The sequence below is a fragment of the Myxocyprinus asiaticus genome, chromosome 25, assembly GCF_019703515.2.
Source record: "Myxocyprinus asiaticus isolate MX2 ecotype Aquarium Trade chromosome 25, UBuf_Myxa_2, whole genome shotgun sequence".
NCBI classification, from domain to species: Eukaryota; Metazoa; Chordata; class Actinopteri; order Cypriniformes; family Catostomidae; genus Myxocyprinus; species Myxocyprinus asiaticus.
Window position 1 is genome coordinate 8,651,437 of NC_059368.1, and position 23,564 is coordinate 8,675,000.

Here is a 23,564-nt window from a genome sequence, read left to right on the forward strand (position 1 = left end):
AATTTCAGATTTATAGTTAACTTTTGCTCATAGAAGTATGGGTTTATTATAACTTGTTCTATTAAATCACAGACTTTTGCAGTTTAATTATCACACTAAGACATATTGCAATTTTATTTGATTAACTGTGCATTCAAATATTCATTTTCATCCAAATATGTCACATTCCATGACATTCTTCGTTTTATAGCTAATGCCATTTTTGTGACACGATTCAGTGATTTCGTCTGTGTTTTCCACATACTACATGTGGTAACTGTGGTAAATTGAATTATTGAAAATTAACCAATTACCAACTACTAACTCTAATTTGTTTAAAATAAATCTGTGGACCGACCGTCATTGTTGTTTTAAGCTTTTGACTCAAATGTTTTTGTGGTTATCACAACAGCAATGTTGAAACGAAAACATCTTATTTTTTACTAAATCAATACTCAAACTATTTTGTCGGGTCAAAGCAGAGAGGACAGCAGATGAGCACAGAATCAGAATCAGTTCATTGCCAAGTATGCTTACACATACAAGGAATTTGTCTTGGTGACAGGTGCTTCCAGTGTACAACAATACAAAAACAGCAGCAAGACATGATAATAAGAAATAAAAACTAATTATACACATACGTACAGACACACACATACATACATACATACACACATATACATGGGTAGTGCAAATCTAATACAATCTGTTATGTAAGGGGGGGCGGGGGTTAACCAGTAATCCTCTCAGCAGTCTGAACTGTCCTTTGTAGTCTTCTGATGTCTGATTTCTTAGCTGAACCAAACCAGACAGTTATTGAAGTGCAGAGGACAGACTCAATGACTGCTGAGTAAAACTGTATCAGCAGCGCCTGTGGCAGGTTGAATTTCCTCAGCTAGTGAAGGAAGTACAACCTCTGCTGGGCATTTTTCACAATGGAGGTCCTGTGAGATGACTCCACTGCTGCCACAGAGCTGTTTAGAATGGTGAGGGGGGTCAGTGTTGGGGTGTTCCTCCTAAAGTCCACAATGATCTCCACCGTTTTGAGCATGTTCAGCTCCAGGTTGTTTTGACTGCACCAGACAGCCAGCTGTTTAACCTCCCTTCTGTATGCAGACTCATCGTCATCTCGGATGAGGCCGATGACAGTGGTGTCATCTGCAAGCTTCAGGAGCTTGACAGAAGGGTCCTTGGCAATATAAAGCCATTGGTGTAGAGGGATAAGAGTAGTGGGGAGAGCACACATCCCTGGGGGGCACCAGTGCTGATTGTACAGGTGCTGGAAGTGAGTTTTCCCTGTCTCACAAGCTGCTGCCTGTCCATCAGAAAGCTGGTAATCCACTGACAAATAGACATGGGAACAGAGAGTTGGTGTAATTTATTCTGGAGTATAGCTGGGATGATGGTGTTGATAGCCGAACTGAAGTCCACAAAAAGGATCCTTGCATATGTCCCTGGTCTGTCCAGATGTTGCAGGATATGATGCAATCCTATGCTGACTGCATAATCCACAGACCTGTTTGCTCTAAGCAAATTGAAGGGGATCTAGAAAGGGTCCAGTGATGTTCTTCAGGTGGGCCAACACCTCAATTCTCAAATCTCAAATGATTTCATGACCACAGACATCAGGGTGACAGGTCTGTAGTCATTAAGTCCTGTGATTTTTAGTTTCTTTGGGACAGGAATAATGATTGAGCGTTTGAAGCAGCATGGGACTTCACACTGCTCCAGTGATCTATTGAAGATCTGTGTGAAGATGGGGGGCCAGCTGGTTAGCACAGGATCGAAGACACGCTGATGAGACGCCATCTTGGCCTGAAGCTTTCCTCGTCTTTTGTTTCTGAAAGACGCGGCTCACATCATCTTCACAGATCTTAAGTGCAGGTTGAGTAGCAGGAGGGGGAGGAGAGGGGTTGCAGGAGGTGTTGGTGTGAAGTGAAGGTCAGAGTGGGTGTGGGGTCTGTGATTGGGCCTTTCAAATCTGCAGTAGAACACATTCAGGTCGTCAGCCAGTTGTTGGTTCCCTACAGGGTTGGGGGTAGGAGTCCTGTAATTTGTGAGTTGTTTCATGCCACTCCACACTGATGCAGGGTCATTAGCTGAAAACTTGTTTTTCAGCTTCTCAGTATCTTCTTTTAGCCACTCTGATTTCCTTGTTCAGTGTGTTCCTGGCCTCACTGTACAAGACTTTATCCCCACCCCTGTAAGCATCCTCTTTGGTCTGACGATGCTGCCTGAGCTCTGCTGTAAACCACGGGTTGTCATTGTTGAACATTAAATAAGTCCTAGTAGGAATGCACATATCCTCACAGAAACTGATATATGACGTAACAGTATCTGTGAGCTCGTCCAGGTCTGTGGCTGCAGCCTCAAAAACACTCCAATCCGTGCAATCGAAGCAGGTTTGTAGTTCCCGCTCTGCTTCACTGGTCCATCTCTTTACAGCCCTTACTACTGGCTTGGTTGATTTTAATTTCTGCCTGTAGGTTGGAAGAAGATGAACCACAGTGATCAGAGAGTCCCAAAGCTGCTCTAGGGACAGAGCGATATGCATCCTTTATTGTTGTGTAACAATGATCCAGTATGTTCCTGTCTCTGGTAGGGCACGTGATGTGCTGTTTGTATTTGGGCAGTTCACGTGTGAGATTTGCTTTATTAAAATCCCCAAGAATAATAACTGAGTCCGGGTATTGTTGTTCCATGTTTGTGATTTGATCAGCCAGCTGTTGCAGCGCTGTGTTCAAACATGCATTTGGTGTGATATACACACTCACCAGAATAAACGAGGAAAACTCCCGCGGCGAGTAGAAAGGCTTACAGTTAATAAAGAGCGCATCCACATTAGGACAGCACATCCTCTTTAACGTTGTTACAGCTGTACACCAACTTTCACTGATGTAAAAGCATGTTCCATTGCCTCTCGTTTTCCCCGCTAACTCCGCAATGCGATCCGCTCTGAACAGCTGGAAGTCCGGCAGAAGTAACGTGCTGTCCGGAATGGCTTCACTCAGCCAGGTTTCTGTGAAGCACAAGGCAGCAGAGGTTGAAAAGTCCTTGTTTGTGCAGGTGAGGAGATGTAGTTCGTCCGTTTTTTTTTTAGGAAGAGAGCGGAGATTCGCTAAGTGAACACTTGGCAGCACTGTTCGAAATCCGTGCCGACGGAGTTTGACCAGTGCACCGGCTCGTCTCCCTCGCCTGCGTCTCTTGAACAGCAGAGATGCGCCTCCAACTAAAATGTCTAGCAAAACGTCTGAATATTCAAAAACCAGGAAAAGATTGTCTGGTATATGCTGTCGAATGTTCAGCAGTTCGTCTCTGTTAAAACTGACTGGAAAAAGATTACTAAACACAGGACAAACAAACAAAAACAACAACAGAACTGAGGAGCTCCACACCGAGGCAGCCATCCGCGGCACTATCATGATGAACATGTATGTGACAGTGACAGGGATTCTTTCATGACAGTTAATCGATAATATTTCATAATGTGCAGCCGCTGGCAGTGACAAAATGATATAAATGTGTATTTGACTTATATTCCAAGTCCCGATTGTTATCAAAAACCTTGTTAGAAACACAGTCAAACAGTTCTATTTTACAAAAATATTTTTCAGGATTTTTCTAATTTTCCATGATTTTTCCATGACTGAAAAACTGCTTTGCAAAATTCCAGGTTTTCCAGGACACATGGGAACCCTGCCTTTGAGTGTCTTTGCTGTGAGTTTGCTGAGTGTTTGCTTCTTATTCACTCACCTTAGACTGACCTACTGCTGCGTTCAACTCAATAACCTTACAGGGGTACCAAAAACACACACATACAGCACATGCTGCCTCTTAAAGTTCAGTTTTGGTCAATCCAAGGTAAATATTATTTTGGATTTGGCTTTAAGTGGGCCTCATGTCACCACAGAGAATCAGTAAAAGAGGGTGTTCTGTATACAAAACAGCACTCTGTTTGTAAGCGAAGCACTTATAAATCAATTCCACTTGAAAAAAGCATTTTGTTGGACAGCTGATGGATAAAGTCATTCATTATAATTATGACTCATTCAAATGGACATTTCTGGAGAAACAGAAACTGGCAACTTCTTTAGAATATTAAATTTCTCAGAATAAGATATTTATCCTGTTCTTTCAGTATGTATTTATTTTATTTATTTTTTTTACTTACGTTGGCCCCACTGTCCACTGTTTGGGTTCAGGTAATTGGGGTACAATCCTTGAGGTTTGTCCAGACGATTCAGCACCTTTCTAATGTTCATCACCTGAAATGGCAAAGCACATACTGCTTAGGTTATCACGTAAAATTATTACACCATGACTTAGCACATCCAGAAAACTATACTACTGAAAATACAGTAAAAAATGGCCTTTTTGTTGCAATTTATGTCTTCCTATAGGAGGCAGCACTCATAAATCTATAGACTAGGTCACAGTTTGTACAGCCTCATTCAGTTCTTGTAATAGTGCCATTTGTCTGTGTCTATATTGCAGGTCAGGTCAGCGGATTCATTCCCCGAGAATCAGATCTGAGGATTGCCACAAAATGAGCATCAATATAACTGCTTGGTTTATGAACAGAGGTCACTCTGGGTCACTGAGGTCACTCTTCTAACATTACATAACCTTTTGCAGTTCAGATGTAGTTCAGTTTGCTTTAAAAGTCTTTAAAATGCACTGCAGAGGCAATAACGCCTGAACTGCTACTCACCTTCTCTGCAAACACGGGTTTCCCAGAAAGTGCACTGAGGTGCATAAACTCCAAATGCAGGGTCCCGTATTCAGCCAGAATACTGCTTCCTCCTGATGCCCAGGGCCAGTTTCTGCCAATCCCACTGTAGGAGATGACAGAAAGAGCACAAGTCAGAAAGAGTGGGATAAGGCTTGCTTTTTATCTTAACTGAGCAATTATAAGCTGCGTACATCAACTATACCATTTTAAAGATGGTCAAATTTGGCCACTTTCGTTAAAAACAGCATGAAATCAAAATGCACCCTATTTGCTTTCTTAAATGTCTCTGGTCTTGATTAATTTGTTCACATGAATCTTAAAACTAATAATAATAATAATTTGTTTGTATAAACTTTATTCAAAATATAATAACTTTCTATTCCTCTCAAATGAATTTTCTTGTCTGCTGATGTAACCATGGCTGTTTAAGCAGGGAAAAATATATTATTAATATATATGTAAATTTTCTGGAGGAAAATGTGCTTGCCATGGCAAAAAAACAAAAACATTTGCAGCTAGAATGTCCCAACAAGGGCCTCAGTACCCTGCCCCAAGTCAAAAGACATTCTGGTCCTGAAAAATGGTGTTTTAGGTGGTTGCTAGGGTGCTTCTAGGTGGTTACTAGAGTGTCAAGTTGCCTTACAGCCCTAAGTGAAAAGAGGCAGCTCCCATGTCTCTATGATTTTCTGTTCTGGAGATATTGGATTTTTTGTAAAAAAAAATAAATTTGTGGCCCAATTTTACACAGTGGTCACGTTTTCCTTCTGTGATTAGACGTGTCCTTATTGACTTTTAGTCACACTGGCCTCAACTAAAAGATGACAGCTTAAGTTAAACTCTGGAAGATGGAAGTTACTAGTACGACATGTCTCATGACCTCCTGTTACAACCCTAGCATCACCTGCCTACAGATCTGCCCTGTGTGGGACTCTGTGTCTACAGCAATTATGAAGATAAATTACTCCTCGGAAATGACATGTAATCACAGCTTTAAATGAACGGTACTTTCCAGTTAACTTTTAAAGCTTCATTGTTCAAAACAATCTTCAAAAGATGTTTAGGTCATTAAGACAGTAAATTAGCCACAATAATACTGGCTAAGGGGAATTTAGCACAGTGGTAAGTTTACAATTGTAAATACAGAGGCTGTTCAAACGCATAATTCTTTGCGTTATGATGCACCTGGGTGGCAAAAAATCCCATGCACGTGTGTACAATTAATAAAAAAATTTTTGTCTTCATGAGTACACCTTCTTACTTATGGTACTGAATTCTTAATAACATAAAATGATGTAAAGACCTTCACACAACAGGAAATAAGCAAATATCTCTGAGAGTTGCTACCAATGTCATCATTTTTTACACTACATTGATCCGCCTCTAGCTCTACACACCTCTTCTCGGCACATGCCTGGTCCGTGCCGAGAAAGAGAAATTGCACTAAAAATGAAAGCATGGCTGAGGATGATAATGTACACACATTGTGCCAAACCAATTTGTTTTTCATTACACAGATGATTAAATCATGTAGCACAAATTTAGGAAAATAAAGGGGAAATAAAGGATGCCAAACAAACAACAAAAAGATGACTAGAGGCAGAATATATCTGCTGATTACCGAGACCCCCACATACAGATTTGTATGGTTCTAATGATATGCCATGTGTATTGTGGCAGAACATAGACTTAGGGGCTGTTCACACAGGATGCGTTCTTTCAAAAACTGGTAGACAGGAGCACAGCGGAATAGACTGAGACACGTTTTAAAATGTGATTTATTTATTTTTTTTAATTTGAAAGTGTCTTAGAACGCAAATGGCCAAAACAAATTATTTTAGTGCAGATTGAGTACAAGACCACCTTCTGTGTGAATGGCCCCTAAACTCATTAAATAATGCATATTTACACAAGGCGGGAATAAGATGTTAAAATGAAACAATGCAACCTATTGGACCTCTTCACACTGCTGTCATTTTGTTTACAAAAAAAAAAAAAAAGAAACCACACAAATAAATACGTAAGCTTTCCATTGTATGTTTCCTGAGCTTACATTCCAAACAGACTTCGAACTGTTGATTGTCACTGGTGTCCAAACAGAATTCTCAAAGGCAAGTGTAAAAAAATAAAGTTGAAGTATTGTCAGATGAGTTGTATTTTGCAATACAGTATGCTAATGAATGTCCATTTCACTTACATTCAGGTATACAAACTTTTCTGAGGGTGACAAACATTTGTGCCATAGTTGGTGTGAAAAAAAAAAAAAAATCACTTGCAGCTCTTGATATAATAGGCTTGTATTATTGCAAAAACGGTACTTGCATGTAACAAATGTAAAAACATGGAAACTAAATATTAACAAAATATCTTAAAGGGATTGTTCACTAAAAAAAAATAAATAAATAAATAAAATAAAATAAAAAACATCATAATTTACTCACCTTTATGTTGTTCCATACCCATGTGACTTACTTTCTTTTACTGAACACAAAATGAGATGTTAATAGGAATGACAGCCTAAGTCATCATTCACTTTCATTGACAAAAAAGAAAAAAAAGATAAAGATGATTGTGAATAAATGATGACAGATTTTCATTTTTGGTGAACTAGTCATTTAAAACTATATGTTGTTGAGTATTTGTTGACGTTAAGTGGCTTTTCCAAAGGTCTTGAAAGTTTTTTGTTACAGAAATTAGATCAAGTATACACACACCCATCCCCCCAAAAATGGTGCAGTCCAAAGGCAGTATTTGCCCAACTGTCTCGCTGCAAGAGGAAACCAGATAAACACTTAATAATGAGCAGTATAAGATACATAAATTATCTGACAGAGCTCTGAGAAAATACCATTAGCTTGAAAAATTAACTATAGTCGAGTGAAATACGAACTCCACCAATGAACTGAAGCTCATGTATCCTCATGATGATCGAGCAGTCAGGCTCTATGTTTGACATCAGAAAACAAAGTTTCACAATGACACTGTCTCAGTCTCGTTCACACCAATAGTTCACTTATTTAAGCTACAGGACACATGCATGCCATACATTCTATAGATCTATACAGCTGTCTTACACCACAAAACAGTGATATTGATCCTACAGGATGAATGGTTTATTTCCATTTCCATTATTTATTTACATTTCCATTATTATGCTTATATTTACAATTCAATTGCATTAGAAATTTTGCATTTGTTGTTGTAGACTGTGATCTTTGTCAAGGCGAAAAAAAGAAAGAAAAGAAAGTGAAAGTGAAGTGCTTCCTAAAATGATCACCGATCCCTTGATTCACAGCCTAACTTGGAAGGCCAATACAACCCAAGTGTGAATGTTTTACGAAGCAATTTTGATACATCAATATGCTTGTACTTTAATTTATTCTAAACTTAGGATAAAATTTATAATCAATTGAAACCACAAGTACACACAAATCAGATCTGCAATGCTGTGTAAACATGAATTGCGTTAAGTCAACTTTATAATATTTTGTGATAATGACCAGCTGACTGTACATTATCCCACTTATTACACGGCTACCGATCAAATACATATTAAAATGGAAATATTGATTTGCGTTAAAAATAACGTTATCAGGGGCGTTGGTAGCTCAGCAAGTAAAGACGCTGACTGCCACACCTGGAGTTGCAAGTTCGAATGCAGGGCGTGACTCCAGTCAGGCTTCCTAAGCAACCAATTGGCCCAGTTGCTAGGGTGGGTAGGGTCGCGTTGGGTTAAGCTCTTCGTGGTCGCTATAATGTGGTTCTCGCTCTCGGTGGGGCACGTGGTGAGTTGTGCGTGGATGCTGCGGAGAATAGTGTGAGCCTCCACACGTGCTAGGTCTCCGTGGTAACACGCTCAACAAGCCACGTGATAAGATGTGCGGATTGACGTCTCAGACGTGGAGACAACTGAGATTCATCCTCCGCCACCCGGATTGAGGCGAGTCACTACACCACCACGAAGACCTAGAGCGCATTGGGAATTGGGCATGCCAAATTAGGGAGAAAAGGGGGAGAAAATCCCAAAAAATAAAATAAATCACATACATTTTTATGACATAAGAAGAAATAAATTGTTGGCTCTCTAGAAACCACTGAATTCCACCTCCGGTTTGCGTCAGAGTTATTAAAAATTACCGTTTGACTTCTCATTATCCACCTTATTATAAGACTACTTGCCAATAAATGAATAAACGAAAGATGATTCGCAATACCCGGATGACTGGGTATAATCATTTATATATAAATTAGAAATTGAATAACAAAGTGGCCCTACAGGTTCCTTTGTTTTACATACAGTGATTTGAAAAAGTATTTGCCCCCTTCCTGATTTCTTCTATTTCTGTGTATTTTCATATTAAATTGTTTTAGATCTTCAAACGAGATATAACATAAAACAAAGGCAACCTGAGTAAACAAAAAATACAGCTTTCAGATATATATATATATATATAGATATTTATTGACACAAAAAAGTTATCCAACACCTATACCATTTGTGGAAAAACTAACTGCCCTCTTAAACTTATTGGATGGTTGTGCTACCTTTAGCAGCAACAACTGCAACCAAACGCTTCTGATAACTGGAGATCAGTCTTTCACAAAGCTGTGGTGGAATTTTGCCCACTCTTCTTTGCAGAACTATAGTTCAGCCATATTGGAGGGTTTTCAAACATGAACTGCCCATTTATGGTCCTGCCACAGCATCTCAATCAGGTTCAAGTCAGGACTTTGACTAGGCCACTCCAAAACTTTAATTTTGCTTCTTTTGAGCCATTCAGAAGTGGACTTACTCTTATGCTTTGGGTCATTGTCTTGCTGCATAATCCAGTTGCACTTCAGCTTCAACTCACAGACTGAGACCGGACGATCTCCTTTAGGATTTTCTGGTAGAGAGCAGAATTCATGTTTCCCTCAATTATTGCAAGTCGCCCTGAACCTGAAGCAGCAAAGCATTCCCACACCATCACACTACCAACACCATGCTTGCTATGATGTTCTTTTTGTGGAATTCTGTGTTTGATTTATGCCAGATGTAACGGGACCCCTGTCTTCCAAACAGTTCCACTTTTGACTCATCAGTGCACAGAACATTCTCCCAAAAGGTTTGAGAATCATCAAGGTGTGTTTTGGCAAAATTCAGACGAGCCTTAATGTTCTTCTGGGTTAGCAGGGGTTTTTGCCTTGCCCCTCTTCCATGAATGTCATTTTTGGCCAGTGTCTTTCTGATAGTGGAGTCATGAACAGTGACCTTTATTGATGCGAGAGAGGCCTGCAGTTTCTTGGATGTTGTCCTTGGCTTTTTTTGTGACTTCCTGGATGAGTCGTCGCTATGCTCTTGGAGGAATTTTGGAAGGTTGGACACTTCAGGGAAAGGTTCACTACTGTGCCAATTTTTCGCCATTTGGAGATAATGGCTCTTACTGACATTCTTTGGAGTCCCAGAGCCTTTGATATAGCTTTGTTACCCTTCCTAGACTGATGTATTTAAATCACCTTTTTCCTCATCATTTCTGGAATTTCTTTCGACCTTGGCATATTGTGCTACTGGGTGAGACATTTTAGCCAACTTCATGAAAGAGTGAAGAAAAAAAAAAGTTCTATTTAGATGTTGATTTGATTGAACAGGGCTGGCAGTAATCAGGCCTGGGTGTGTCTAGTACAGCTGAACCCCATTATGAATGCAGTTTCATAGATTTGGGGATTTAGTAACTAAGGCTATGTTCAGACTGCAGGCAAATCTGATTTTTTCTCAAATCAGATCTTTTCAGGCAGACTGTCCGCACTATTAATTGCAAGTGATCAAATCAGATTTGCGCGTTCAGACATAACCAACCTATCTGCATTGGTTGCTTTGGTAATGACGTAGGCGTACCCACGTGACGATGCTTTCAAAACAGATGCGGGAAAAATGGAGGTGCATCATCTCGCTCTCCAAATAAGCGCCCTGTCCAGTCGCGGTGCAGAACTCCAGGAGTAAATATTGTGATGTTCCGTGCTGCAATCACTGATTTTTGACGTCATCGTTGTGTGTCGCATTAAGAGTGACACAAAAGACCATTTGAAATCTGATTTGAGCAGCCAGAGCGTCCGGACTGAGACACATCTGAAAAAATCAGATTTCAATCGCATTTGAATCCACCTCCCGAAGTAGTTTGAATCAGATTCAGAAAAATCACATTTCATGTGGTTTTTTGCTGTCCAGACTATCAAAAACTCATCTGGATACAATCTGGATATGCAAAAAATTTGATTTTTAGTGGCAGTCTGAACAAGGCCTAAAGGGCAAATACTTTTTCAAACAGGCCCAGTTGGTATTGGATAAATTTTTTGCTTCAATAAATAACATCATCTATAAACTGTACTTTGTGTTTACTCAGATTGCCTTTGTTTTATGATAGATTTTGTTTGAATTTTTGAAACAATTTAGTATGAAATATACACACAAACAAAAAAAACAAACAAACATAAGAAATCAGGAAAATACTAGTAGGCAAATACATTTTCACAGCAATGTATTTCAGAGAGCCAAAAATAATGTGTGTTATAGCTCGATCTGTGATGGGTTTACCTGTAGTATAGGCCTAGGCATAAAGCTTAAGATATTCAAACGACTCAAATGTTTGTGTTTCAGCTGGTTTAGAGAACAGCACAATTGGCTCTGAGATCTTGTTACGTGTGCTTTGAAGCAAGAGTGTTTTTCAAGACAGCATAAAGTTATGAAAACCTTTTCTGCACAACCTATACACAATTATAAGCGAATGAGACCCATTAAGAGTAGCACTGATCTACGGGTATCCGTTTTTCCACTCTCCATATCCTCAACCCATCTAGTCATGTGTATGTGTGACTGTTGAACCCGTCGCTGAAGAGTTTTTTGCTCTGATTAATTATTTTTCCTGCCACAAGTTAAAACAAAATGTCCCCTGCAATTAGGCCAATCACATCGCACCCGTATTCCTAACAGTTTTTTCCCCATGTCTTTTAAATTGATTAGCCAGCTAGAGTTTAGGCTACAATGGCACTGTTGTGACTCGGATGTTTCTCATACTTAAATGGAGATGTTTATGTTTATACAGTTTATACAAAAATATGTTTATACCATTCTTTATTCTGCAATATCTGTTTAATGTAAAGCTCAATTAAAATGTAGAACAACTTTCCATAATTTTGTTTGATTTTATTTCATCGATGTTGAGAGGAGAGACCTAAAAAATGAATTAAACAGAGCTCTGGCTCTCGGAGGATGGGGCAAAGAGAGTAATGTCTAATTATAATCTGACCCCTCTTTTTCTTTGAAAAAGCCAGAAGCATCAATTCCTATCAAACAACTATCAGGCATAAATATGCCTGTTATATAAACTCTACATATGCCTGTAATAGACGAGTAACAGAAATAAATGCGAACAATTGTAAAATACCATTTAGAGGACATCAATTATCTGGAGAGGAAAATGACAGCAGAACAGCACACAGCATGTTGCCTATTCAAAACTCCATTATGAAGCTTACATTTTGAACCAACACTGAACATCTCAGCAAGGTGCAACCATCAAGTAATTACTGTCTTGCCTTTTTGTGAGAGGAATACATTATGTGAAAGGCACATCTAACAATCTCAATAGGAAATCAGTGTTTATTCTGACTCATTACAATTTGAGTGTTACTTATGTCAATGGAGTGACTCACAGTTGCATGTACATGTTAATTGTGATGTCATCAGAGGAACTAGATTTTAACATTTTCTTAAGGCCACATCCACACAAATTTGTTTTCATTTGAAAAACATAGCTTTTGCTACATTAATGCCTCTCATCCACACCGAAACAGAATTTTTCTCCAAGAAAAATTAAGCCTTTTGGAAAAGCTCTCCATTACTGCATATTTTGGAAAACGATGATGTTAGGAAACTGAAAAAGGATTTCAACGAAAATGATTCTATGATGTTCTGATCCCTAGATACTGTATGCTTCAAGTCAAAGTAAGACTATGGTTTCTTTTTTAATCATCCACCAGACAAAAATTTTAAGTTCAATTGCTTAGAAAAGTAATAACACAGCTACCCTTCCCAAGGCACGTGATTTAAAGCTGCACTATGTAAGATTTTTTTGGTTAAAAATGAACAAAAGTGCATAAACAATCAGTGTCCAAATCAGTGTCCTTACCTTACCCCAAATCTTTTCGTTAAGCCTATAAAAATGATTTGTATTTTGAGCTGTTGGGTCGGATTTGGCGCTAAATCGCTGGCTTATGTCATTCCTCTTTGCATCATAACGTCATGTCCGTAAACACAGGAAAGAAGTGCCAGCTGTCGCTTGTTCCGGCTGAGGACGCCGTTCAATCAGTCACAATCACACAGTTCAGGATGGCATCGTTGCAGCCTGGATGGATGTTTATTTATCATCTGTTTGACAAAATTGTTTACCTGCTATAATGCTTGGAATTGGATACAGTTGTTGTCTGGTAGGGCTGTCATGCTTTTATAAATCAAACATTTCACGTGCGTTAACCGATCGTGATGTATCTATGTCGTCAGGGGTACTGTGCATGTTTACCAATACATCTGACTTCTGGTACATATTATTTTCATGCTTAAAGTATATTTTATGCCCATTATTGCTCGTTTTATGTTTTTAGTTTACAGTGTTATTAGGCCTAGAGCTTCACTTGCTTTATCAAATGCCATGTTATTTTTTTATTTTTTTGTCACAGTTCTAGTCTTTTGACAAAAATGGCCTTTAAAAATAGTCAATATTTCGTCATGTCATTTACATTAATTTTAGTCAGTTTTACTCTTAAAAAAAAGTTTAGTCAACAAAAATAATATATTTTACTTGATGTGCAAAATGGACAAAAAAAGTGTCAAACTGTAACAGACCATACTTTAATCTAATATTCAAATATTTAGAAAAACATGTATAGGCCTAAACATTTTCTGAAGTAAACATGTATCAACCATACAGTATAAATGTACATAGGCCTGTTCTTGTTGTGAAAAACTTGAGCTCCTGAAATAATAATGTATAGATGGGAGTATTAGCTACTTTTCTAGAAGTTAGCCTGTATTCTGAATTATTCATGCTTTAGAGATGGATATTACATTGTGTGTAGTGTGTTTCTTATGAAAACCGTGTATTCACAACGTAAATTACGCAATGCAAATTACACATATTCTGACTAGCGTGTCATTTAGTTCAAGCTTACATGTTCATTCATTTCACTGTGCAGATGTAAGTTGTTCCATAAATGTTGTGGATATACTGATGAATCTCATGTATAAATAGGATGCATCTGAAAGAGGTATTTACCCCATTTTAAAGTGGTTCGTTTTGCCGGTGTTAGCGCGTTCAGTTTACACAGCTCAAGCTGAGAAATGTCCAACCCACTGGATTAATGGATTAGATGAATCCATATCTAATATCTTCTTCTATTTACAGACTCTCAAGGTGTTTCTTCTTCTGTTTATATCTTGCACTGTAAATATCTTGAAGTATAAGTTTTGTCGTCATTTTTTGTCAATAGCATGCTTTAATAAAATCATTTATTTATCGTCATGATGCACCATTTTCGTCTCGTCTTTGTTATCATTGATGAAATCAAAAACCTTTAGTCAAAGAATGTTTTCGTCAATGATTTCATTGATGAGATTAACACTACATAATGTAAAAATAATGAAGCCTTACAATTAACTTGAATCAGCAATATCACAAGTTTCACCTATTAAATTGTAGTAGGCTACAATACAGACATTATTAGTAGATAAAACACTTCAATAATCAGATTAAAATATACTGGCAACTGGTGGTGATTGAGGAGAGTCGCCTGTTCTCTATGTAAAAGCACTTTGAGTGTAGTGTTAGAAAAGTGTACAATTCATTCATTCAAAATATGTCAATAAGAGTGTTGTTTATCTTCATCAAAGCAAGTAATATTTCATTTCTAAATGTTTAATTGTATAACATAATAATAGCAACGTGAAAATAGCAGGTTATGACTCCGGCTCTGAATATCTTCCAGTCATGATCACACACAGGCGATGTTTAGGTAAGCTCAAATCATGAGATTCATCCGCTAGAGGAGCAGTGTCAAAAAACGACTGATGCAAAATGTTCTTCCGCAGATTGCTCGCAATTTTAAATTTCAATCACAGATGTCGCTACAGAGCACAAAGTTACATAGTACAGCTTTAAGGTATCGCTCATGACCGTAGCATAAACTGTACAGGGCAAGTTTAGGGTATTAAACTTACGAATAAAAGTTTAATACTTTGGGTTAGAAGTTCGTTCAAATGCCTAAGTAGGAGCTCAAACTCTAAGTATGAGCAAAAGCAATAGAAACACTTCCCCTAGGAAGCACCATTAATTAAACTGAAGGTTGGCATGTGCACACAACTATTCATGCAAATTTTTTACCCATTCCATACCACTCCATGTTTTATTTTGAGCCCAACAGTAGTCAGACTAGTAGCATGGTACATTTTATTTGGGGATCCTTTATCTGGCTGTCTAGTTCTCAAAAGTCACCAGTATGGGCTGAAGAAGAGAGATAAGCCGTGCAAGAAATGACCATGAAAAATAATTAATCAGAGCAAAAAACTCTTCAGCGACGGGTTCAACAGTCACACATACACATGACTAGATGGGTTGAGGATATGGAGAGTGGAAAAGCAGAGACATTTTTCATCATACCACTCTTTTACTGAACTCATCTGTATGAAGTCACTTAAAGACGGATGTAAAAGTAAAAATAGAGAAACTGCTTGAGGCTGCTTGACATTTAGCAAGGGGACTGGAAAATAAAGCATGTAACGAAGCATTTATATTTTTGCATGAAGTGAAACGTTTTCCTCTTGAATCGTTAACGAGCTGCGTATGTGGAATTTGCAGAAATTTAGGTCTGCATCTGTGGATGTTGAAGGAACCATAAGGGTGCAGGTACTTGGTGATTGCTTGAGTATGTGACACAGTTCAGAAGTTTAAATAGTTGGATGCCCAGGGCAGGAATGTGAGATGAAGGTAGAGGGAGGGCAGCAGGGGATGATCTCCTACCTCATCGGCACTGATTCTACACCATATAATGCACACAGCATTAAGTTGTCCAATTGACACTTCGCTAAGCTCCGCCCGCCTTGGTTACCGTTGCACGCTCTGACAAGCTCTGCAGAACTCCCCATAGGAATGAATGGGAGACTGCCGTAAATGGCGTGACATTTTGCTAAATATTCTCTTCAACAAAATGGATAATATTATTACGTGGGCTGGAATGAAGAGTAACATTGTAAAGCATATTTATCGGTCATTTTTTGTAAAATAAATTATTAGATTACACAGTAATTTGAATGAAAACTCTGCAGACTGTGAATCAGAATTAAGGCAAACGATTATCACGGTCACATAAAAAGAGAAAAGTGTCACTTGATAGCGATTACAAACCTCATAACATTAGTGTAAGTAAAAAGAACTGCTTATAATGTCTTATAACACACTCATGATACTGTATGAACTCTTTATTTACTATCACCTTTAATAAGACCTGAATCGATACGTAAATGTACTAATGTTAAGTTGTTAGCTTTAATTTACTTTGGAGGAAATGTAGGTGTCCTTGATGATGTTATGCTCATTTGGGAATGAGAAATGACATACTTTAATCCATAATATGCTCTCCTCAGTATTTTAAAAAGTAATAAAAAAACACTGTGTGTACCCTCTCTAGGTACCTCGTATCACTATTATGAGTGACCCAGCAACAAGGTTTTTTTTTTGTTTTGTTTTTTATCATTTCGATAAAATGCCACTTGAAACTACTCAAACACACATTACTCCTGTAGGCTTTCATTGTAAAAAGGCAAACGCTTGTCAGAGTAATGGCGGAGGGGCACCAGTTGCCAAGACAGGATTGGTCAGAACATTTTTAATGTGGGGCTTAGCGAAGGGTCAATTTCTGGGGCCAGATTCACTAAACATTCTTAAGAAATTTCTTCTTTACTACCATTTTCTTCTTAATTTCTAACTTAAGAAAAAAGTTACGAATATTTTGTATTCCTGAAAAAAAAAAAAAAAAAAAAACTTCTGAAGCATTCAAATTCTCGAAAATGTTTTTTCTTAAAAATCATCATAAATAACATCTTAAAGTTAGGTTAACCTCACAGTTGTCTTAAATTCTAAAAGGTAAGATGTTTAATGAATTTACTGGGTTTTTCATGTCGAGTCTGAAGTCACAATGGGCTGTTTTACACAGAAATTTGATTTTAGACCAAAGAACATTTGGGTTTAATTATATGTTATATGTAAATGTTACCATCAAATTCAAACAATAAATGTTGTTTTGAAGCTTTTTAATGTGGTGAATAATCATGCTTATTCAAACGGATGTGCTGCATATAGCGCTCTCTTTCTGCAATCTTAAGAGTTCAGAGAAACATAATAATTATAACATCAGAAAGCTGAGACTTTCCTTTTCACCCCCCATCCACATCCCTATTGGAGTTGGGCACAGCGGAGACAGCCTCCGCCACCCTTTTCCCATTTACCCGCCTCTTAATTTCTGACGTGATATAATTACCAAGCTTCCCAAGGAGAACTTTTTCCTTGCAGTTATTTCCTCAACAAGAACATCCAGCTCTTGTCTACTGAAGTTTCTTTTCTTTTCCTCCATGTCATATTAAAAGTTATCAAATAGTTAGCAGCAAGTAATTCTCCTATGACGGGTAGTGTTGTTAAACTAACAAATCTCACGCACTTTACATTCAAAACAATGTTTGCGAGGTGCTTGCTAAATTTACCAGTGTTGAAGTATTGAATTTGTTGTAGGCTATTAGACAAGGCAAGCCCATGAGCAGGCTGATCAGACAATGTCAAGCCTGTCTTTTTATTCTTAAGAAAAAATTAAGATGTCCTTAAGGAAATATTTGAGAACTTCTTCATAATTTTTCAAGAACTGCACTTAGGAACTTTTTTACGAACTTCTTATAATTTATCCTAAGAATTTTCTTAATTTTTTTCTTAAGAACATTTTCGTGAAACTGGCCCCTGTAGTCCAAACTAATACAGTCAGATCATCACAACAGATTAAAAATGGTGTGTATGAGTGACAATGTTTCAATGTCTATATGAAAAGAACTAGGACCAAATTCACAAAAATCTTTGGAAAAACTTTAATGAAAAGTTCTGAAGATAAATAATGAGTAAATAATTAGACAGATAAGAACACTTTTAAGAAGTCTCTTTATGAGTACAAAATAGAACTTTTTTCTTAAGTTAGAAAATAAGAAGACAATACTAGTTAAGAAGAATTAAGAATGTTTTGTGAATCCGGCCACTAGTCAATAATCTACTTTTTCTTTCTTTCAACAGAACAATATTTTGATGTCTTCAAAAGCTAATTGTGCTTTCAAATTAACTGCTCCCTCATGGGATGTATTGGCTCATTAATGTTTTTGATTTTCTGTTTTTTGAGTTGTGTTTAAGAGATTAAAAAAATGAAGTAATCAAGGATTAAACAATAGTAACGATTTTCAAAGCGCAAACAGAAAAAAAAAAACTGGGGTTGGATTAAAAAATCTTAATTAAAAAAATGTTCTGAGGATAAATAAGATTCTAAGTGCAGATAATATATATATATATATATATATATATATAGTAATCAAGGATTAAACAATAGTAATGATCGTTCAATGTGCAAGTGGAAAAGGAAACAGCTGCATCAAGATCCAAAAAGCAAATCATGACACACTTACTGCTATTGTAATTTCTAACTCTGTGGCAGTCGTGTCATCTTAACAGCTAATTGAACAAATACTTTGCGGATTTAAAAGCTGCAATCAACGTTAAAATTTTAATTTTATGCTACAATTAGATATTATACATCAATACACTGTTATACATTACACACTGTGCAAATGTTATGCTCATGCAGTGAATCGCTTTTATGCGCATGCAACGAGAAGCATATGCCGAAACATATGTGTTCAGGAAACGTCATCAACAGAGACCCTCAGTCTTTCTCCAGCCAAATCTGGGCCAAGGTTGTCTGTAAAAATAGGCCTCCCCACCTCTTTTTTGCCTGGAGTGCTGGGTACTCCAGCAGACAGATGGAATAATAATAAAGCCCACATAAGACAGTCCAAATCAGACCACATAAAAAAAATCAAATCATGGTTGGCACAGTCCATAAAGTTGTCTCATGTTCTGACACATCTGTCAAAATATATTGTTTAATTTAAATATATGAGCTGTTTATCACCTCGTCCTAATAAAGGGTTTATGCGGGTTTCATACTACTCTACCACGTATCATTTTCCTCTACATAAGATCATCTCTAGATTTACTTAATTAAACAGATTCAGAAGAGACTATAAATTCATACCACAGAACCTCAAGATTGCTATGATTCATGCTCTCAACAGACACTGAATATGATTATGATCTTGTCTCCGGAGCTCTCAATGCACAGGAACGCAAGGCTAAATGAAGCATGATAGCACCACTGAGGACCCCTTAGAACAGAAAACAGCTTGTCACTGAGTGTTTAAAAACTCCAGCAACCTAATATTTTATTGGGGAGGTTTTCCAATTATCTTGAATCATTAGTGACTATGCTAGCATGTCAAACTTGTCCATTTTCATACTTATTGAAAACTGAAACTACACAAGTAAGTTCTTAACTTTATAAACGTTATTTTAATTTAAACAAAAACCTCCAAAACTAATGTAGAAGGGGCAAGGGGTTGTTTCCCCACCTTGGACTATGATTTGAATTGGTTAAAGGCAAGATCTGAGGTCATTAATGATTTAAATTTACATCTGTTCCTCAAAACAAAGCTATCGTATGGCTTCAGAAGACTTTAAATATAGTGCATGAGTCATATGGACTACTTTTACGGTGGTTTTTATCCTTTGTGGGATTTAATTTTTCATGACTGTTGAATTATTACAAAGATGGAAATCAGTTGAGATTGTACTGTTTGGCTGGGTATCGCTACAGATTTCCTGATTTGATTCTGATTAATTTGTGTATTTTCAATTATAATGTCCATTTTGCTTACATAAGAAAGAAATAGCATGATCTCTATATCAATTTTGATAGCACAGCAAAATGCTAATGTGAGTAAACACTGTTTTAATTTATCAAGTTGTTATTCAAGACAAGTAAACTGTCTGTAATAAAGAACAAAGAAACAAATGGCAAGCAATAGAACAAAGATACAAATTAAGAAAACAGTGCCGTATCAATGATTCAAGAAAAATTTGAGAAAATAATGAAATGAAACTACTTAAATATCTGTATCATTATAATACAAAAATTATTTTTAAAGCTACTAAAGTTATACAGCCAACAGCAGTGTTTTTATAGTTGTTTTATTTTTTACTCTTTTTTTTTTGTTTGATTAACATTAACAACATACTAGATATCAGCAGCTCCATTAGGCTGCATTTACACCTCAAGTCTAATATTTTGATACAAAAGAAATAAGAAGTGATCTTTAAGATTCACCTTTTGGCCTATTACCAGTGGTTGACATAATGAGCATCCCTGGCATAAAGAAAAAGATAGATCATGTGATTTTAAGAATTGATATCGGGATAGTTCAAATGAAGATTTTTTATTTATCGGAAAATCACTTTTTTTTTTTTTACCCATCACTAATTGCTAGTGCGTGTGTTCACTAAGCATCTGAGCCGAGTTCAATTCCAACTCAAGTTTGAGTTGAGTTCATCTCATAACTCCTCTCTCTCCCCCAACAACTTTGTGTCTCTCTCCACTGCCCTATCATATAAAAGCATTACAAGCCCACAATCACAAAATTGTGGATTTGTGGAAATCACACAATTCTTTTATAAGTAGAAGAGGGGCTGTCTTTGAAATGCCTTTAACTGTGAACATTTTATAAAGAAGCATTAAAATCAAGTTCTGCACTCAGAACACAGTTACATAACCACCTACAGCCTGAAAAGGGGCCGCAACATGAATTAGACACATACCATGGCACCAGGTGGTAAAGCCAAAATGAATAATAGCATGAAAGTGAACAACATTAGTGGTGAGGACAGAAACAATGATGACCCACACTGAGGGAGGAAAATGCCCTCACTGGAGGTGATAGGAGCACTTGTGCTAAGTGCAGATATGGTGAGGAGCTACACTACCGGTCAAAAGTTTGTCACTTACTCATTCTTTATTATTATTATTTTTAACATTTAAGGATAATAGTAAAGTCATCAAAACTATGCAAGAACAGAAATGGAACTATAGGAATTGTGTTGTGACTAAAAAAAATCTAAAATAAATCAAAACTGTGTTATATTTTAGCAGCTTCAAAGTAGCCAGCCTTTGCACAGAATTTGAAGAAAAATTTACTCTTGACATTTTCTCAACCATCTTCTTGAGGTATCACCTTGAGATGCTTTTAAAACAGTATTGAAGGAGTTCCCATCAATACTGGGCACTTAGTAGCTGCTTTTCTTTATTATTCAGTCCAAGTCATCAATTTCAAAAACTTTTTTCTTTTCTTTTTTTATACAATTTTAGTTTTATAATTAAATAAATTAATATTTTGGCACAATTATATTTTTGCCTACAAAACTAATTTCAAACATTTAAGCATACACCCTCAAATCAAAAGGTTTTTAAGATCATGAGAACATTTCAGTCAAGTGACCCCAAACTTTTGAATGGCAGTGTATATTAACTAACAAATCAGTGAATGCTTGGCTGCTCCATTTAGAGCATTTGTCAGATCATTTTGCTCCTGTTCTAGACCTATTAGACAAGGATAAATACTTCAGGCAGTCAATTTAATGTGAAGCACTTTGATAAACATTGAATTGTTTCTGTTCTTTACCATATGCTGCCCGCACAAACTGCATTGTCCTTGCTTGCAGTTCTAGGCTGCAAAAAGACAAATGTTAGGAAGTATGTAAGACGAGTGACAGCTTATCCAATTTAATACTCTGACAAGTTGCTTTTCACATTGTTTGCCCACAGTGGAAGAGCTCTAGTAAGTCAGACATCTACAGTATAACAGACCAAGACAATTAGTAGCTTTGACCTTTTTATAGTGTATGAAATAAAACTGGTATTCATTCACACACAAACAAACATGCACACTATTCTGTTCAAATTCAGTCTGCTGAAATCAGCACCATCTGCCATAGAAATTATGGTTATAGTCAACAAAAGCTGGCACTATTTACCCTAATGGTTATCTCCCAGGTTCAGTACAACTTTAGCTCTAGCTACAGCATCTGTGGCAATCTGTGATTAAATAATTTTGACTCGTCTCTCCGTTTGCTAAACCGTATTAACAGTAATGCAATTACAATTGATGTCTATTGGGCAAGACATTCCGGAGGGTTTAAAAGCAGAAATGTGTTGTGTTTTTGTTAAAGCACTGACAGTATCTTAAAAGTATAGCTCACCCAAAAATGAAAATTGTCTTATCATATACTCACCCTCATGCCATCCTAGATGTTTATGACTTTCTTCTGCAGAACAAATATTAAGATTTTTAGAAGAATGTCTCAGCTCTTTTGGTCCATACAATGTAAGTGAATGGTGGCCAGAAATGTAAATCTTTAAAAATCACATAAAGGCAGCATAAAAGTAATTCATAAGACTCCAGAGGTTAAATCCACATCTTCAGAAGCAAAATGAGAAACAGATCAATATAGTAATAGTCTTTTTGTTTCTTTTTTTTTTTTTTTTCTATAAATCACCTTTGACCAGCCCCAACCAGTAGGTGGCGATATGCAAGAAGAATGTGAATTGCCAAAAAACAAAAGAAGAAGAATGTGGAAGTGAAAGTGGGGTTTATAGTATAAAAGCACTCAAATATGAATCTGTTTTTCACCCATACCTAACATATTGCTTGAGAAGATATGGACTTACCCACTGGAGTCTAACATATTACTTTTATGCTGCCTTTATGTGATTTTTGGAGATTCGATGTTCTGGCCACCCTTAATAATAATAATAATAATAATAATAATAATAATAATAATAATAATATGTTTATTTTATATAGCACCTTTCTTCAAACTCAAGGTCGCTTTACAGGATGTGTGTAAACAAAACAAAACCAAAAAAAATAAAAATAAGAGTCAGAGAAGCATAGGTCAAAGAGATATGTTTTGAGATTGATTTTGAAATCATGTATGGAGGTGTGATCATGGAGAGACTGAGGGATAGAGTTCCAAAGAGAAGGGGCAAGTGTGCAAAAAGCCCTACTACCTAGTGAGTTCAGATTGCAACGTGAAATGAATAATAGGCCCAAATCAGATGACCTGAGTGAGCGTAGTGGGGTATAGCGGCGTACAAGGTCAGTGATGTATGAGGGGGCAAGACCATTTAAAGCTTTGAATGTTGCAAGGAGAATTTTGTATTGGATACGATAGAAGACACGTAGCCAGTGTAGCCTACAAAGTATGGGAGTGATGTGGGAGGATGTACTGCAGTTTGTTTATTGTTTTAGTCGGGAGGCCAGAAAAGAGGTCATTGCAATAGTCAAGTCTAGAATTAATAAATGCATGAACAAGAGTTTCTACATCTTTGGTGCTAAGATTCGCGCAATGTTACGTAGATGATAGAAAGCAGTTTTTGTGAGAGAGGAGATGTGAGCGTGGAAAGAGTGTGTGGGGTCAGAAACATTCATTTGCATTGTATGGATCTAGAGAGCTGAGATACTCTTCTAAACATATTCATTTGTGTTCAGCAGAAGAAAGCTCTAAATTGTTCTTTTAACAGTGGGACTACTGTTGTAAGCTGATGAACTTCTGTTTACTGTCTTTATATGGTCATGACAGGAGTTAAAAAATAGGATATAGACAAGATACACAGATAAGGTTACTAAGCACTT

General features: G+C 37.0%; 1 protein-coding gene across 1 annotated transcript in view; it reads right to left on the bottom strand.

Annotated features, from left to right (window-relative positions):
* LOC127416049 (mannosyl-oligosaccharide 1,2-alpha-mannosidase IA-like) overlaps positions 1 to 23,564 on the bottom strand; it is a 177,649-nt gene that overhangs the window by 33,995 nt on the left and 120,090 nt on the right. The window contains exons 6-7 of the mRNA XM_051655157.1: positions 4,691 to 4,814; positions 4,151 to 4,244 (exon numbers count right to left, since the gene is read on the bottom strand). Coding sequence (XP_051511117.1) covers positions 4,151 to 4,244; positions 4,691 to 4,814 — 218 coding nt within the window. The remainder of the gene's footprint in view (positions 1 to 4,150; positions 4,245 to 4,690; positions 4,815 to 23,564) is intronic.